Source organism: Oreochromis aureus, linkage group 23, assembly GCF_013358895.1.
Source record: "Oreochromis aureus strain Israel breed Guangdong linkage group 23, ZZ_aureus, whole genome shotgun sequence".
NCBI lineage: Eukaryota > Metazoa > Chordata > Actinopteri > Cichliformes > Cichlidae > Oreochromis > Oreochromis aureus.
The window spans coordinates 29,601,808-29,621,137 of NC_052963.1; the positions used below are offsets into that span (position 1 = coordinate 29,601,808).

At 37.9% G+C, this 19,330-nt stretch overlaps 1 protein-coding gene across 4 annotated transcripts in view; it reads left to right on the top strand.

Annotated features, from left to right (window-relative positions):
* The first annotated feature begins 3,561 nt into the window (after positions 1–3,561).
* Positions 3,562–19,330, top strand: part of mcf2l2 (MCF.2 cell line derived transforming sequence-like 2) — an 88,024-nt gene continuing 72,255 nt past the window's right edge. For 2 of the 4 annotated variants that reach the window (XM_039606928.1, XM_039606930.1), the window contains exon 1: positions 14,768–14,993. In XM_039606928.1, the coding sequence (XP_039462862.1) occupies positions 14,969–14,993 (25 nt within the window). In that variant the 5' untranslated portion in view covers positions 14,768–14,968. Of the gene's footprint in view, positions 3,781–14,764; positions 14,994–19,330 lie in introns of those variants that run through there. The other 2 variants (XM_039606932.1, XM_039606929.1) reach the window with 2 other exon arrangements.

A 19,330-nucleotide genomic window follows, 5' to 3' on the forward strand; every position in this document is an offset into this window, starting at 1 on the left:
TTGTATATGCGGTTAATGCCATTGGCAACACAATTCCTCCACTGTTTGTGTTCCCACACATACATGATGCAGACCACTGTGTCAGAGATGGGCCAGTAGGAAGTATTGGTAGTGGAAATAAATCAGGATGGGTGCAAGAAACAGATTTCCTCATCTTTCTGAAGCACTTTGCAAACCACACCAAGGTAAGAATGAAAAAAAGTAATTTTATTACATGCTAAGATTCTGTCAGTACCCTTATTTCATTGTGTTACATTTCACCCCAGGATATGTTACAACTAACCCAGACTATGGGGTTAATTGTAACATTTCACTCTTTGTGTTTGAGACCATACCATGTAATGAGTAATTGTGCTGCAGAGAAAATAGCTGCACTATTTAATAGCAGAGACATGTAAATACTTTGCATTACATTTCGAATCCACTACCTTAAAAGAGCTCCAATTTACAGACAGAAATGTCAAATGTTATGTTACAACTATCCCCGGTCTCCCCTACACAATTCCCAGTTGTTTTAATTATGAGTTATCTCGCCAACAAAATGCCGACCTGTTATGGATCTGTGATTCCTCTTCTCGGTTGAAGTCTTTTCTACATAACTCAGAAACTGTCAATCTTATTGGCTGACTGTTGTACACAGCTATCTGTCACATGTCAAATAAATAAATTAAAAACATTTATGTAATCGGAAAGGATTAAATAGAGTTAGGTAAAGTCATTTGGGCACAGGTCTACCTCCAGGTGTTTTGGGCTTGATTGACCTTGAAGAGACTATGGAGCAGACTCAGGACATGCTGAACAGATTATGTCTTCTGAGTAGCTTCTTAATGCTTTGCTATGCCCCCTTAAAAAAGCAAGGTGGTTTGTAGTGCATGTATGAAAATCGCTATATATCATTTATGATATTGTATTGAGTTTATGGTGCTAGGTTAGATGCTTATCCTTACAGCTTGGAACTCAAATCATAATGTGGTCATATATGTCGTTTGGTATAAGATACAACAGGGCAGTATTAGCAGTATTGTTGCCTGGCTTTTTGCTTGCTGCATTGTATCTTTCTGGAGATTCATCTAACATTACACTACCAGTTTTCTGTGTTTGACAGCGTTCTCATCTTACATGTCTTCAGAGGTCTGCTACTGAAATCTCAATTGCAGCCTATTGATAGCAGCTCAGGATTTGTAATATTATTCAGAGGCCTCCTGCCTGAAACCCCTGTCACCCACCCAAGCTTCCAAACAGCGCCAATCTTTGTAGTGATGACGTTAGCACTGTATTCTGTCTGCTTCCTCTTCCTGTATATGATACAGGAGTGGAGGTGGAGAGGGGAGGCACACCATATCCTTTGGAAAGTGTCTTTCTTTCTGTCTGCTCTACAGAGGCCAGCTGAACGGTCCTGCTCACAACAATAGAGCTGAACAATAGCACAGGAGAACTTTCACAGTTTGGCCTCATTTTTTTACAGACCAATTTTTAAGAGGATAAATGCTGAGCAGGTCAAATGAGCCAAGGTCAAGTGGTCTGGTCACAGTTTCAGTGTTGACTACAGGGCAGACTCGTTGAAACAACTACTGTTTTCCTTTTAGTTTGTCATTTTGAAAACTTCAGTTGGCTGTAAAAGTACTTGATAAATTTTGAAAGGTATTCCTGTAATCACAGTGTTCCTTGGAAACGCTCATCAGGTTTCACTTTCAGTTTTTTGCATTTTATCAGAAACGCAAACTGTTTTGCTTTCCTTGAAAGTTCTGAAATCATTTCATCTATAACTTAACAGCTAAACACACTGAGTGAAAGCTAGTTTTTTATGCTAACAATAAAGTGCTAAAGAGAACAAAAAACAACATCTGTTCCTTTTCGATCTGGGACTGGTGGGAATGCCATGTTCATCAATTATTCAGATTGTTCTAGTGCCTGGTCTGAAACGTCAGTACTCAGTAATGTGTGGAAATGCACGTTTTGTGCATCCTGGACTGTCACTTTAAGATAGCTGGCTTGCGTCATTTCAAGTTTATGGTGATTTTCTGGTTCCAGCAGGAGAAGGTCATTGTCAGTGAGCTAGCCAAGGCCTGCAGTGACATAATCCATGATGTCAGCGGTTAGAACAGTAGTTGACCAAAAAAGAGACTTTTTTTAAATGGACCAGCAGCATAAAAGCTCTATTCTTTTTGTTGAAATAGTTTTGAAAAATTCAATTCCTACAGGCTGCTCTAACTGATATACATGCAGCTCAACATTACCAACTTTCAAACTCGAGTGGAGAAAGATTCAGGCTGATGGGTGAACTGTCTGAATGGAAATACTGTATAAGGCTATAACACCAGAGGTTTCTGAGAAAAGTCATTTTAAGAGTAACTTGTGTGAACTAGATGTTAAATAACACAGTAAGTAAGAAACTCGGGTACATTTTAGTGAAAATATTTATCCTCCACAAACTATCCAGTCACACAACACAAAAAGAACCAAGACAACTGATTTGCAATACCCCAGAACTTTTTTGTTGCGTGTCCTTTAATGAGGAGTCCTGTAGTCGTGTGGAAAGGACAAACATTTCTGAGAGGCTGAGGTCACTGACAGATATTGGCTGTTGCTGATGACTGTAGTTGTCTTGGTTGCTGCTGATTAGCACTCAGTGGTTTTTCTCATCTTCATGTGTGAAAAGAGACACCCAATGGAATTAAACAGATACAAATTAGTACGATAAAACCTCAAATACAAGTAATGTGTCATTCCAAATTGCAGTAATGCATCCTCCTTAGTCACCTTAAATATTATATTTTCATGTATTTTTATATGGAATGAAAAGTTTTAACAATCAGAAAACATCAACATTTAACCTAAAAGAAGAAGTCTGACAAACTGCCAAGACTATTGTCTGCAACGAACATTTATTATAGATCACATACATTCTGTAACACACTTATTAAACTATTTGGACACACGCACCACAGCCCTGACCCTCTTTTTGGACATAACCCAACAGATGTGCATGTAAATATTCGCTATCTTACTATTTTATATCTTCTTAATATTTTACATTTTTAACTAAGAAATTAAAAGTATCCAAGAAGAGATGGAGGGAAAACACTTATTGATGGATAACCAACATCATACAATTTTTTCTGTTCTGAATAATGTAGTCGATGCAACTAGAATAAATGATCTTTGACTCTGAGTGTGACCAAAACCTGTCTAATTATGCTGTTTTATATACATGATCAATTCAAAGTCTAAAGCTTTGTCTGTAGATAAGGCGTGTCAGCCGTCTCGCACGCATCCATAGCCAGATCTAGTGAGGAAACAATGTGGAGAAGCCTTATAAATCATTTGAGAGGAGGGGGCATAAAAGAAGCAGGACGGGGGGAAAGGAAAGCTGGGAGCTAACATGGAAGGATGCAGAGGGGAAGGGAAGTCCCCACTGCCTGATGAGAGTATTGTTGAGGATATTTGTGTAAACTGTGGTAAGAACTGAGCAGCTAAGCCGGTCACAAGGCTGCCAGGAGAGGCTCAACCCCCCTCTTTGACGAAAACACGAACATCAGCACACACATATCCATACCTCTCTGCCGTCTCTCGCTACTCTTACACACAAAATGACAAGGACTGGTCCTGAAGTACTGAGGAAAACCAGACAGCCCTGAGGAGTGGACTGTAGTATCACCAGATCTTTGTATGTGTGTGTTGCTGTGGACATTGGACTGGATGTTGGTTTAGCGGTGTGGCTCAGCCCCTCCTGTACACTGTGTCACAGAAAGATCAGCAGCAACATGGGATCAGTAATATGTAAGTGACTGTCATATTGACTGTAGTGACTGTGTTAAAGGTGTGTGTGCTATATAGCTTTGACTTAATCTGTACTCAGTAAAAGAGCTTTAAAGGGTCAAAGCCTATAATAATGCTGCTTCCTTAGTACCACCTTGTCAGTGGTAGTGATGGAGATACATACGAGTCTGTAGCGGTTTGTCAGGAGTGGGAGTGACATGGACCTGCAGCTTATTAATACTGTTTTGTGTGGTAAAGTGTTAGTCTATTCCAATCTAGGTTAGTTTGAAATTACACTTAGTGACTGTTCAAGTCCTTCAAAATGGGAAACTGCAAACTTATTGACATTATAGATCATTATTTTTAATATGTGATATATGTAATTTGTGTGTGTGTAAGGTGATTTTTTTTCTTGTCATTGATTTATGGGCATTATTATATTTAGATGCATTCAAGACCTCTTGCCATCACGTTGCAATCAACTGGGAACTCCTTAACACTTTTTAATAAAAATACTCAAACCTAGTGTCTTACCTGGTGAGGAAGTTTGCAAATTTACAATAAAGGTTAGAGTGGTGGTGGTGGAAGCATAACTGACAGGACTTTGTCTCATATGTAAAAATGTTGCTCTAGATTTTAGTTTTGCTTTCATGTCTTTTTGTTTTTAGTTGGTCTCTGGTTATTTTTGAACACCATGTTTAAATTCACATGACTTTTGGTGCCAGTATGTGTCAAGTAGATAGACAGACCGGCCTGGCACATGTGTTACATTATTGTTGAATGATTGGTTTGGGAATTGTGAGACTGTATGGTAGATGCTGCATCACGAATTTGTGTGCAACACAAAGAAGCAGCAACAATGTCACAGCTATGGGATTGTTATCATTGTCATTTCTAGTGTTCTTGACAAATCAAAAAGTATACAAATGATTTACAATGATCTTAGAGGTTGACATGTATTTGATCTTATGAAATATAAAATACAAGCAGGTAAGCTACATTATTGTACATGCTAACATTTTTATACATGGTGGCTGCACGAACACAGTTTAACAAAGTGCAGATTTCTCAGTCTTTGCTTATTGTGACATGATAACAATAACACATGATAAACTAATGTAAAACACTGATTGTGAGACTGCATAGAGATGGAAGAGGGCAAAATAACTTAAATGGGCACCTGAATAATAGTAGCTTATGCAGTGGTGAGGAGTTATTGAAAGAGTCCATTTAACAGAAGGTGCAGAAACTCCACTTGAAAAATTAGCTGAAAAATATGTTTCTTACTTGTTACAAGGATTATCTGAGGTCACTGGTGCTTCTGTGATTCTCTCTAAATCAACAATCCTGTTATAAGCTTAAGAATTTGTTAGCAGAAGATTCCTCCTTAAGTCCAGTACCTAGAGCATCCACAAAGAAGGGCTAGATCAACTATTAAGGATGAAACAGGAAGCATGCATGGATATCACAGCAGATGTCCCACAGAACAAACAGAAAGTGTGTATCTTGGGCAGTAAAAGAGAGAATAAAGGGAACAGCAAGCCTCTCCAGGGGAATTAAAGGAGCTGGCTGACATCAAGAGAACCAACATCAATTTTTCAAAAAGGCCAGATATACTTGACTCATAACTGCACATGAAAAAGATATTAAGGTTAAGGTCCTGTAGAACTTCAGTTTTTAGGCTGAAAAGAAAGAGTTCCAGATACAGCTGACTGACAAAGGACAGCAGAGACCAGTTATGACAGTCAGAGGAAAGGATAACCTTAGTGAAAGCTAAAATCCTCACAGGCAGGTGTGACAGGCTCAGTCATATGTAATTAAAATTTGAATTGACCATTGGACCTTAAAAAACAATCCGAAATTCAAATTATTTGAGATGCAAATTTGTCATGTAATCTAAATACGCACCAAAAGCATCGCAGTTTTGCAAAAGAATTTGTCCTCAAAAACACACTACAAAAAATAAAAAAAGAAACGCAGTACACGTCAAGCAATGATGTGCTGGTCCTGGTGTTTCTACACAAGAAAAGGAAGAAACAGAGATTCTGGGTTCATCCAGTTCTCAACAGAAGGCAACAGCAGGGAGAATTTATTGGTTTAATCCAGGAGTTGAAGTTGAATCACAGCTGCTTTCATGCATTTGCAGGATGTTAGTCGGGCAGTTTGATCGATTGTTGGCAGAGTTGGGATCGATTCTGAAGAGGCAGAGAAATAATTTTACAGATAGATCCGGAGCAGCGTCTAGCTGTATGTGTGAGATAAAAAAAATAATTATTTTACCATTTACATTTTGCATATTTGAATTTGCATCACCACTAGATGATGCTCCAACTGGTTAAATCTGTTTGTTTGCATGTGAAAAATCTGAAAAAACTGAGCTGAGAATTGATTTCATTTCAATCATTTCATTTGGTAATGAACTGAGATCAGGTATTTTGAATGCCTGTCATTATTATGAATCCTCAAACAAAACAAACAAACAAACAAAAATGCCAATATTTTAAAAAACCCTCTGTTTTACCTGAAATTACTCTAAGTTTAGGTAATTTACTTGCCAAAAATAAAGCACCATACAGCAAACCTTCAAATGAGATGCTTACATGATTTTAGACACATCCAAAAAACTTTTATTTTTGTTTAGTGGCTTGAAAGGTTACATGAGCTGATTTTTGTCTGGGTTAAAAACTGTAAAAGATTAAGTACAGTGTGTGCCTGAATAGAGTTCACTGCTGTAATCCACTACGACAGCTTAAAATAAGACTCCAGCAGGTAGAGCTGTTTTCGCCATATAAATAAGCTGTTTTCTCACATGCATTTCAGTTCAGAAATATTTTAGACATTTCAAGGCAGTGCTCTAAGTCTCAGAATAAGTCCTATCAGGCATTACATGGTTTTTACCAAATTAGCACCCTATTATAAAAAAGTCTGTGTAGTGTCAGACGGCGTCTATGCAAGAATAGATCAGGTCATTCTGAGCTAGAGAATATCTTCACTCTTCCTGGTGCCATCAAACTGATTCTCTTGACTTTATCATAGGTTGTGATTGTGTTTAAAAGGTTTGCAGCATTGTCACATCAGAGCAAGAGCACAGGTGTGACCGAAAATATTACACTTACACTTCATGTGGGTAGGCAGCCAGGATGCTGATGTTTTGCATACTGGCTCACTAGAAACGACACTGTATTTCTCCATGATATCCTTTTTAAATTTATTTTTTTTTGTTTTTTAATTATTTCAAAAAATTTACAATTGAAAAAAAGTGTACAGAGTATAAAATAACCTCTAATAGAGTCTACATAGAGTGTAGACTCCCTCCTTCACAGCAGGTCTGTGATTGTAACAGGTGTGGGTGTATGCAAATGACCTGTAATAGGCTTTACCCTGTAGCAGAGATTATGACAGAGAGACAGAAACAGACACAGACAGAAGTAGAGAGGTTAGAGGTATCTTGTGGGCTGTACAGGGACATGCAACAAACAGGTCCAGCAGAACTGCGGCATAGAAAACAAAAAAAAGTGTGTATTTGTGTGTGTAACAGACAGGAGAAGCATTAGACAAACATGGATCACCCCCCTGCTTCTCTTACAGAGTCAGTGGGGAGGCAGGACAGGTAGATACCATAGAAAAGAATATACATGCAGTACAGCCATGTGAGATTCAGTTTATTCTGACTACAAACAGTATCTTGAGGAAGGCTGCTACATCAGACCTTTGGATCTTGCTTTACAAGTTGTGGTAAATATGGATGTTTATGGACCTTATTCCACTGTACGGATCTCCATTGCTGAGATGGAATCTTACAACAACTTCCTGGAGGTGTGTCAGGAGACTGAATCAGCCATACTAGGAAGTATGTAAATCCTCTATGCTCCATTACCTTCTTCTCTCAACCCTTTTAATATGTTACCTTTACACTACTATACAATTTTGGTTCAATACAAGCTTTGGGAGTGATTAGAAATTTGGGCACTATAGCACTAAAAATTTGGCTTGGAAGAAGCAAAATTACTTTTATTATGTGTTCAAAGACTTCAAAATAAAACAAGCAACAATTTAAAAGATGTTTTGACTGCAGCTTATAAAGTATGAATCTGTGTCTATGAGACAGCTGCCCTGCTAAAGCACGGACATTCAGTTGCTGTTAGGTCCTAGTCAATAAAATCTTAATGTCTTTATTAATAACAAAAAATAATTTTACACTGTTATTGTTGCTGACTCATGTTGTAGTTGCTCATATCAATCCTGCTGCTACAGCCTATTTATTCAACTCTAGATGATGATGAAACCTGCAAACAGATGTTTTGTTGCAGAAGCAACAAAAGCTTCAGATCCCATTGAAAGAAGAGGAAATGAAGCTTGTTTGTTGGCGTCAGCGGTTTTAGGAACCTTCCTATAGAACGGCTAATGTTAGCATACTAGCATGTTGGTAATTAGTTTCATTTATAATCTTTAGTAAGTTTGTACAAAAAAAGAGAACTGTACTGAAAATATGGCTGATTGGAGTGCGTAAGCTTTGCTGCATTTTTCTTAATAAACTTTGTACAAATCACAGTTCTAGTAGAAGAACAGATACTTTGTTGAAGTTATTTGATCTTACTGGTGGTTTACTGTAACTTCAACTCACATTCTCATTGTCACATAACTACAGTAACCACAACATTTTCAGTCCTCTCCTTATGACTTAAGGATATGTTCCTAAGGTTTTACCATGATAATAATTTCTATAACACTTCAGGCACAAGACAATGATCTGCATCCCTGCTTACCCTGACTGATGTACTAAGTAAGACTAGAATCATTAATGGTGGACCTCACTTTAAAAGCAGAGGTCTTTGCAGTTTGCTGGTCTGTAGCATTTATGTGTGTTTAAACAATGGCACTTTCCATATCAGCTGTCAAGCATGGTGGCGGAGGGGTGATAATTTGAGCTTGGTTGCATATGCAGGAACTGGCTACCTTGCAATGATTGTGTTGACCATGAACTCCTCTGTATAAACTATAAAGTATCCTAGAGTCAAATATGAGGCCATTTGTCTGACAATATAAGCTTGGCTGAAATTGGGCCATGCGTCAGGACAGTGATTTCAAGCACAAAGAGAAAAATCAATCAAGGTTTTATAATGGTCTTGTTAAAGTTGAGACTTCATTCAGACTGGCCCTTAAGAGAGCTGTGTTTAAATGAATACCTGCAAACATCAAAGAACTGAAGCAACAGTATAAAGCAGAGTGGGTCAAAATTCATTTAAAATGATGTAAATCATAAAGAAGACAATTGCTTCTAAAAGTGGATCTTTGTGAAATATTGGGTCTCATATTTTCACCAGATTGCGTTTCACCAGACTCTAATGCCTGGGGCCTTATAACCTATTCATACGTGACAGTGTGCAGTAGTGTTCACAGTTTTAACACCCACTTCGAGAACAGCAGGTAAAAAAGATGTATCTAAGGAGTTAGTGAAAATTTTACTTTTCTGATTTAAAAATTTGACATCGATTAAAGCAGCACCAAATGAACTTCGATTGAGGATTTTTAACTGAAATTATCATGCAAAATATATAAAAGGTGATGATAAATATAAGACACAAGCAAAAAGTGAACAAAAAGTGAACAACTCTTTGCTGTTAAAATTCAACAAAGAGTGAGAACCACAAGTAAAACTTAAACTTTAATATGTAAATAACCATTATCGTCGTAATCCTAATAGCAATGAAAATAATAACAGTTACAAAGAAAAATCCAGTACATCATTTTCAGCTAATACGAGTTCCCTAATTGAAAAAAATATGCCGATGAATGCACAAATCAAGAAAAAAGTTTGGATGAAGTGTTCTGGCTGACGAGTGCATCGCTCTGTTGTTAGAATACGTGCAGGTTCTTCTATCTGTGTGTAATATCCTTGCTTATATGGCACAGAAAGAAAGAAATGAGCTCCAGTATCTATTGTTTTTTATTGCCATTAGTCTTCCTATGCAGATTTTTTGGGCCTTATCACGGAGATATTAAGAAACAGTTTCTTCCTTTCCAGTTTAGTAGGTTTTTTTTTTCTTTGCTTGCTGCCAAGGCAACCAATATGGGGTCTTTACATTTTCAAGCTGGTCATTCAAATTGATTTTTGAATGATAAGAAGCATGTTTGTTCATGCAGCTTTAACATCCTATTTGTTGTGTAATAGTAACCAGAGGTCTTTATGTGGCATAAGGTTTTAGTGTCATTGGTTGAAACCTGTGATTTACAGTAGCAACAGAGATGTTTCTGTGCTCCCATTACTCAACATATGTGCTGACTGATGGACAAACATCAGAGTATTTTGTTTTGTCAGTCGCTGTCAAGTCCAAGATCAAGACCAAGCATGCTCATATTTATGGCAACAACAACAAAGACGACTACATACCACATACGTATAGAAGTGCACACGTTGCAAGACGCCCCAGTGTTCAGGGTTAAAAACAGGATCAGGCTTGTGACTCATTATTAGCAGTCCACATTTCATGAGGTGATAATGATATTCATTGGGATAATGTATGTGTGTGTCGGGGAATGAGAAACAGAGAAGTGTTATCAGCGGATCTGTCACTGGACATCCTCTGATTGTTTTCTTGCGTTGACGCCTTCTTCCTGAGAACCAATAGGAAGCCCCCCCCTCACCTAGACCTTGAGGAACAACAACCCCAAAATAACACAGGCTCTACATCATAATTGTGTATTTGTGTTTGTGTATGAAAAAAGCATCTGTTTTGTGTGCTGCCTGTATCTGAGATTGACAGAGATCAGTGAGAGATAGGAAGCTGTCTTAAGACAGTGTTTGATAAACTTCTGCATGTTTTCACATGCGATATAAAACCTTTTATTAATGGAAACAAATTCTCACAAATCATATGTTTTTCATCGAAGAAGTGCAGGTATATTAAAATTAGTTTGTTGCATATTCACTGCTTGGCAAACATTTTAAATTGGAAACCACTATAAAGTCTGTAATGAGCAGATCTTCACAAATTAATGTGGTTACAGCATGAACTTAAAAAAGCAGGGGCACCCCACTACTTCCACTTAAAAACTGTAGCTGCGAGTATAATGTGGGTCTACTCGAAACACACTGAACTCATTCATGAGACCGCTGTTATCCTGCTTCATGCTGTTAATAGAGACTCTAGTCTATATAACATTCCCAGTTCACATCACTGCTAAGAATTACATAATTTAACATCATGCACTTACCAGATAAAATCCAGGTTTCATCTTCACCTTTCTGTCTTTCCATTCTCTTGATCACCATGTGTGCATCATTTTTCTCTGCTTGTCCCTTCACAGATGCTTTTTTTGTCCTGTTGCCTAGAAAACATTTAAACATTGCATCAGTAAATTAAAATTAAAGTCCTGGGGCACATAATAACAGTACAGTAAATATTCTACTTGGCTGGAAAGAAATGTTTCCCTTTGCTTATGTTTATTCTGATATATTCACTGTTGCAAAGCAATTTTTATGCAATTTCTTCCCCTTTTTGAGCAAATGAACTGTACTTTAATCATAAACTATATATAAAAGATGACTATAACAATTCAGTCACTGATTGGTTTGTGGAGTGTCAATTTTTCAACTTTGATACTTTCATGTGTACAGTATATATTTAAATGCATGCAACATAAGGGATTTAAATATTGTGATCTTTGGGGACTGACTCACATTTGGAATCAACCCCAAGTGCCCATTTCCAAAACTGCCGTGTTTGCCACTTCATTACTTACAGTGTTGGGAAGGTTACGTTTAAAATGTATTCCACAGATTACAGAATACATGCCCCAAAATGTATTTTGTAAGGTATTCCATTACGTTACTCAATGAGAGTAACGTATTCTGAATACTTTCTGAATGCTTTGGATTGCTTAATATATTATCGTGCTTTTTACAACTACATGAATGTACTATTGCTGTGTGATTTATTACTATTACTGAAGGCTACTCGCCATACCAATACCAACTAGATTTTTAATTCTTAATATAAAATGAGTAACAGTAGGGTGGACATTAGGTAAGGCTGCACTTTTTGCAGCGATCTCGTATAGAAAACTAACTAAACAGGTCCGCGGCTTCGAACCGTAGTAAAGGGACCTCTGGCTAATACGTCAGGTTCGTGTCGGGCTGGTAGCCGAAAAATAGCTTTACTTTGTTGTCTGGGTCAACTTTGCTAGTGAGAGACAGAGAGAGGCGTTGAAAGGCTGCTTCAACAGAACTTATTGTTTTGGAGGAAAACACAAACACAGTGTACAGTCAAGTCTTAATAGCTTAATTATAACTGGGCTCGTCAGGCACTCTTTTTGGCTGCAGTGGTTATTATTATATTTACATGCTTCCAGCTCCCGTTTCTGCTCAGTGAGAACTCGTGCTTTTCAACTCTTTTTCTCCCTCCCTCACTCACAGACACATATTGGGTGTGACAGTCCATTCTCCCTGCAGCACGGACTACACTGCCCATGAGGCTACATTCTTTAGGGCTATGTCTGTAACACTCTGCCTATTGACTTCATATTAAATAATTTTTGTGAATAATTTTTTAAAATGTTTCTTCACGTCATTATGTGGGCCGCAAGTAGGGAGGACATGGGCCGCAAGATTGAGACACAGGCATTACAGCCTCTTAATGTGTGTTTAGTTTGGGTTTCAGCCGGCGTGGAATTAAAGATAGAGAGGGCATAGCCTAACATGACCGCCACAGGAAAAGACCGCCGTGCAATCCCTTTATTTCAACAAAGTAACTGTATTCTGATTACCACGCTTTTAAACGGTAACTGTAACGCAATACTTTTTTTTTTTAGTACAGTTACTCACATTTTGTATTTTAAATAAGTAACGGCGTTACATTTAGTCCGTTACTCCCCAACACTGATTACTTATTTCCTTTCTAACCTGCTTCATTTGAACACTTTCCTTTTTTCCCTTCTTTTTTTTTAGAATCAACATAAAGCCGAGGTTAGCATGTATCACAATCTGAATGAATCTGAATCTGACTGCTTTTTCACTTCCTGTGCTCAGACTTCTTGTTTTTGAGAACCTTTGTACAATGTGAAAGAATCATGAACGCACACACACAAATGACATGCCTGGGAATGCAGTAATGTTTATCCACTTGTAGGAAGTAGGTCACAAAATACGTGTAACAACTGAACAGGCATTGTGCTGAAAACAATGTGTACAAGTTCGCATGTGCATTTGTTTATGTGTGCACGTGCAGTTTTTTTATGTTCCTGCTGTATGTGAATGTCAGTATCTCACTTCCGTGTTTTCTCTTTGTGTGTGCCACATCAATCTCTGTGTACTTGCATCTATCGATCCATCCATTGTCTTCTACTACTCATCTGCTTATCCAGTGCATTGTTTCAGGATTGATACCAAGATTTAGTTTACTTCATTACAGATTGTTGAGTTAAAATGCACATTAGAATAACTAAAACACATCATCTTGTCCACATCTGCCCCTGATCACCAAACCTGCAGTCTTTCATCAAGTGTCCTCTCTGCTCCATCTCAGTCCGCATTCCTTCACCTCACATTTCCTCAGATTAGTTCTCTACTCTGGACTCTCTAGTAAGTTCCCCGCTGCTTAGAACAGCCAGCAACCCTTGAGGTTCTCCACACGTTTGGTCAAACACTCCCAGCTCTGCCCCGCTGTGCTCCAGCTCAAAATCCCAGCCTCATTCCATCAGTAGTTATTCATTTTTCATCTAATACAGTCCCATAAGTGTTTATTTAACAAACAAATCTAGTTAGCTCTGGCTTGTGTTACAGCAGTATTCATGTCAAAATGTATATAAACAATTGTGTTGCTCAACAAGGTGGCATGCTACAGTAGTGGTTTTACATGAATTACTATGAGGTCAAAATGCCTTCATGGGATTCTTGATAAAAGTGGTAAAGTAAAGGGTTTTTTTATTTTAATTCAACACAACCCCGAATTCCCACTCCCCAATTTTAGGAAATTTTATGACATATGAGAAAACAGGGATTTCATTTTATTCATTTATGAGATTTTTAAAACACCAAAGGCTCAAAATGACCCCCCTTGCCGCTTCTCATGTTAAAGTGTTTAGTGAATCACTCAGTAGGTGAAGACTAAGGCCATTTTCATTCATTTTCATAGAATGAATTAAAAATATAGCTCCCAAAATGGATTATAGAAACATCAAAAATAATTTCAGCCATATGTTTAGAAGCTTGAGTGTAACAGCTACCAACTCAAAACAAGCAAAAGTTATTGCTTTACTCATATAAAACTATATCTAGAATTTAACAGTGAACATACACTACAATGAATTGAACACCTAATTTCGTTGTGAATAGATATGGCAAACCAGACATTCATGTTTCTAGGAAGGCAACAAAAACAACTGTCCGAAATGCTAAGTGTATAAATACAACCAAGATCAGGCTCAAAAAAATCTTTTTTAGCATCAGATTACTCTTGAGTTGAATCAAGCAAAGGAGGTATTTCAGTAACAATGTTTACTTCCACATGTTGTCCACATTTGGCAGCCCAACATAACTCAGGACTCATAAAAGAGACACAGACATAACAGCACACAGATTCTGTGGCAGGAACATGGAGCCTGCAAAAATGAAGCACACATGATCAGGGCAACATGCATACACACACTCTGTCTCTCTGACACACACACACACACACACACACACACACTGTCTCTCTGACACACACACACGCACACACACACACAGCTGCAGCTCAGCTCCACTCTATATTTTCCTCTGTGTTCCTCCTTGTGTCTCTTTCTTCTGACGTACGCTCCCACCCAGTCCTCCCTCTATGACTTCTTATAGGCTGCTCACTGCTCATAGCTGAGCTGTTTTACTACAGCTGGAGCTGGAAAAACTGACCACAGGCAAACCTAACAACAGTAACACACAAACAGTTCCGGGACTGTGTGAGTGTCAGTGAGTGCGTGTGACTGAAATGCAAGAAGAGAGCGAGAGACGGAGATTTGTTCGTCTGGATGTCTGGAACAGCCTGAGATGATGATGATGAGGATAATGAAGAAGAAGCAGCTGCTGTTGACAGACCGGGGTTTTGTTACTGGATGTTGTCTTGGTCTGACTGGGTTTGGATACTATGAGTTTATTGTCATTTGATGGGATTGCTGGTCTTTCTTGGAGGATTTACTTTTTCTCCTGCGTGTGTGCTTCTGCCAGGAAGGTCTTGAGATGAAAAGCATCAAAAACATAATAGGTAATTTTCACACACACTGGTCGCCTTATTTGTCTGCAGTTTGCCACTTTACTCCTGTCAGAATCAGGCATTGGAATCTCTTCTTCAGTATTCAAAACTTTTGGAGAATAAACCCTGTAGCTTTTCAGCAAAATCATTCTTTTCTGTAAATCATAGGTTCAGTTTTGCCAAAAAAGTGCTAATGCTTGAGGCATTTTTTTAAGATTAGAGGAGCTACGAAGTGGTTTTACCTGGAACACTGACAGCTGCAATTCCAGGGCTCCATGGCGCTGTAAGCTCACAGCAAAATCAAAGAGAGTGGAGGAACATAACAGAAAAAAACAAAAAATTCCTGGTGAGTTCTAAGAAATACCAAAAACAAGCTGCACACACACTATCACTTTATTTCATAAACTGACTGTGGCCAGGCTGGCACTACACACTGCAACTTAAGAAAGCACATGCAGGAAGGCTAAACACAAGCGAAACACAAGACTTAATCAATTTGAAAGAATAAAGGGAAATATACAATTAAATCCACATTAAAGCCTTTAAAACACCACTTCTCCTTACTAGTTTGACATGCAGCTTATTCCAAGATAAATTTAATGCTTTTATGCATCTCGTCTCTCTTAATGTTGACTCTGGACACTCAGTGATCTTGAGGTCAGGACTCGATGGAGGTCGGAGCAGAACTGCTTTTTCTTATTGAAGAAAATAGTTTTTGTGACTCTGATAGTTTGGTGTTACTTTTCAGACACCTTCCTGGTAAATGCACAATGGAAAAGTTCCTAAAACAACAGTATTCTACAGTAATGTAGACATTATTAAAAAACAAAGCCTGAAGAATTAGAATCTCCTCAGTCTGATTCTTTTTAACTAATAGTTATTAAAAGGTGGTGTAGTAATTCAAAAGACATTTGGGAAAGTTACTGTATTCAGTTTGACCATTACAACATACATTTATGAAACAGGTGCTAAAAGGTGGGTTTGATTCCCAAGTCTCAGGCCAGTATGACTATATCTGGCTATCCATAGGTACTCTAGTACTTTGTTTCTGAAAGATAGGAGCAGAGTCGCTAAACAGCTGTGCTAAGCTGTACTGATCTTTAAGATCTGTTATTGATACAGAAAGAAGAAATGTGAGTATCCTCATAGATTCCTCCTGGGAATCTAGCAAAGAGGTGTTTCATTATTATTAGGCAGCCCAACATAACACATTAATCATAAAAAAGCCAAACATAACAGCACACAACATGGAGTGTGCAAAACAAAACACACATGACTGTGGTGACAATGTGTGAGAGCATGCTGTTTAATCCCTTTCAGAGCAGATGGATTAGGGTCACAGCCTGGGTGTGTATGTTCCAGCAGTGTGTGATAGTGTTGGCTCCATACTTTTGTGGGCACACTGAAACTCATTCACTCAGTACTGTGATCACTTTCATGTCTTTTTGGGAATACTGCCTGTATTTTAACAAGATTTTTAACATTTAACATAGTTCATATATATTATGCTGATATATGTTAGTGTACAGAAGCCATTTTGTCTGTAATCAAGGGTTTAATGACATGAATTACACTAAACACGTCCTTTCCAGACAAAGTCAAGCTTGTCTTTTCCTGCTTTGGTAAGACCTCTGGGTCTGTGTGACCATAGCTGACCTAACAAAAGTGCATAGTCAGTGGATTTTACATAAAACTAACGCTTGGAATGGGAAAATATTTCTAAAACATTTTAGCTAGCAGTCGGATTTACAAGTGACATGTGCAGTGCTCACAATGACCTTTAACTGGATGACGGGTTAGGAAAATAAATGGATGTTTTATCCATAGACTGTATATGAAAGGTGGAGAAAAACAGTGAGTTCAATACAGAAGTGCTTTGGAGCTGCATTCTTTCTACAGGCCAGCAGGGGGCGACTCAGTTTGTTTGCAAAAGAAAGTCTATGGAAAAATCAGGTCCTGTGATCCATGCCCTCAGTAAATGCTTTCCCAGTGAGTTATGAGATCAGTCCCTAGTTTCACTTCATAGAGAACAAAACATTATGCTCATTTTCTACATTATAGTCCCCATTAAGCTCCAAAACAACAATAGTTGGTAGTAGTTACAATTTAAAAAGCTAACTTTGCAAATGAATAGGCAACATCCATCCTTTAAACACAGTTTTTGGTTTGATCATTGTGCCAGCTGAAATTATAACTCCAGCACATTCTGACATTGATTATGATTCATGTTCAGTCTGCCAACCTCAGGACTTTGGTATCATATCCTTTATCCTGGTTTTGTTGAACAAGACCCTGATGTCACTGTACCTTTACTGTGTTCTTACCTACACAGAAGAAAAAAGTACAATGAATACTACATCTATTACATGCACCAGTGGGACTAGATGTAAAAGTGGAGTGTAGATATAACCAAAAATCAAGATTGCTTGGAATATGTCTTGTTGTTTACACACTGCTAACACCATCTGATCTCCATCAGAGCACTGACGATATATTTTGTTAACTTGCTGCTGGTGCAATGAGGACGTTGTCAAACTGAAAAAATGTCCCACCCTTTGAAGTAGGGCTGTAAGGTTTGCAGCTTTCCTCATGGGGCTATAATTGTGGCCAGATTGAACAGGAGCTGCTGCCCAACATAGAAACAGATGCTAGTGAACCATTTAATTGTAGTAGTTCAATATATCAGCAGAAAACTTTGTTAGTTCCTGCGTGTTGTTGTCCAAGCTTAATCTCCCAAATTAAGAATTCCACTGGTGCCATTATAGAGTTCATTGCATCCTTATAGGAGTTCCTCCTGCACGTACCCTTTGTCTCCTCAGGACTGCTTCAGTTTCTAAAAACAGCACTTTTCCGTCAAGCCTTGAAGTGGTCATGCATCACATCTGTCTTCACCGCTCCTTTCTACTTTGATGTTCCAACAATACAGAACAGTCTCCCTCGTCGGGTGCCTGACCCGGCTCTGGTTGTATAACACTACTGTTCTGAATGTTCCTGGACAACATTTCCTATACTTTTTTTTTAAATTAACCTGATCTTGAAAACTTTGTTTCTTTATTTAAAATGATATCAAATAGTGCCACCACTATATTAAATTTACCACTGGGCAAAAGTTTGCATTGGATGTTTGTTTTATAAAATGTTTTAGAATAGACACTTGTCACGGTGATGGATTGATAGTACACAGTGTTTAGTTTTATGTAGCCAGAGCAGTTTGCACAAGTTCAAGGCAGAGCAAGCTGAAATATCAATTATGAATTCCACAGGTTTGGTAACATGTTTCTTCAGGGAACTTTTTTGAAAAGGAAAAAAACTCTCTGATGAAAAAGCAGTATAAGTGCTTATGGCAGAACTGGTATTTTAAAAGTGAGTCACATGATTTCAGCCTGGATTTTCTTATTTGAACTTTAAACTTTTTAATTTGCATTGTTTTAGTTTTCAGCTTATGATTACAGTGTAGCAAATATTAGATACTCAGAAGACAAGATTTTGTTTTAAGTAGGCACTGTTGTGTGTTCTTATCAAATTTTGAATCAGCAAAATCTTATAAAACATTTCAGAATGCACTCGTCTGTAATACAAGCTGAATTTTTAATATCCTTGGTGTGTCAGCAGAATCAGAAATCAACAACGGAGGTACATTGATGATGCCTCCATTAGCGACCACTACCAGCTGTTATGCTCTTCTGCTTCTGTCCCCACTCCCACTAGCACAAGACCTACCCAAGCATGTTTCAGAGTAATAAAGTGCAGTCAGTGTAAATGCATGTCTTTATTCTCTGTAACAGAGAAAGGTTTGTTCACTGCACAGTGCACTTAGAGCTTTACCCTGCAGGAGAACCATAATAAACATTAAACCAGAGCAGGAATACATATCCTTAAAACTTCGTCTAAGAATGCTTTGTTACAATTCCTTATAAATGTCATATGAACACCAGTCAGAAATAGATAGCTTCAGAACTGGCTGCTTAGGATGAACATGTGATGTGCAAAGAACAAGGTAGATAAAGCTCCCTAAAGTCAGCCTATTATTCTTTCATCTGCCATATAATTACTGTTCCACTGCTGTCTGATCATATTAATATTGGTCTAAATCATAAGGCTTCAGATTGCTTTAAATGCTTTGCTTCTATATTTGAATCTTTATTCAACTGAATTCAATTCAGTTTTATTTATATAGTGCAAAATCACAACAGCAGCTGCCTCAAAGTACCTTATATTGTAAAGTAAAAACTGTATAATAACACAAAGCATATGGATCACATTTGTATGACGAATCCCTAATATGGTCATTTCAAACACATAGCTCTGGCTGAGAGAACAAAAGACCCACCCACATACTCTTTAAGCCT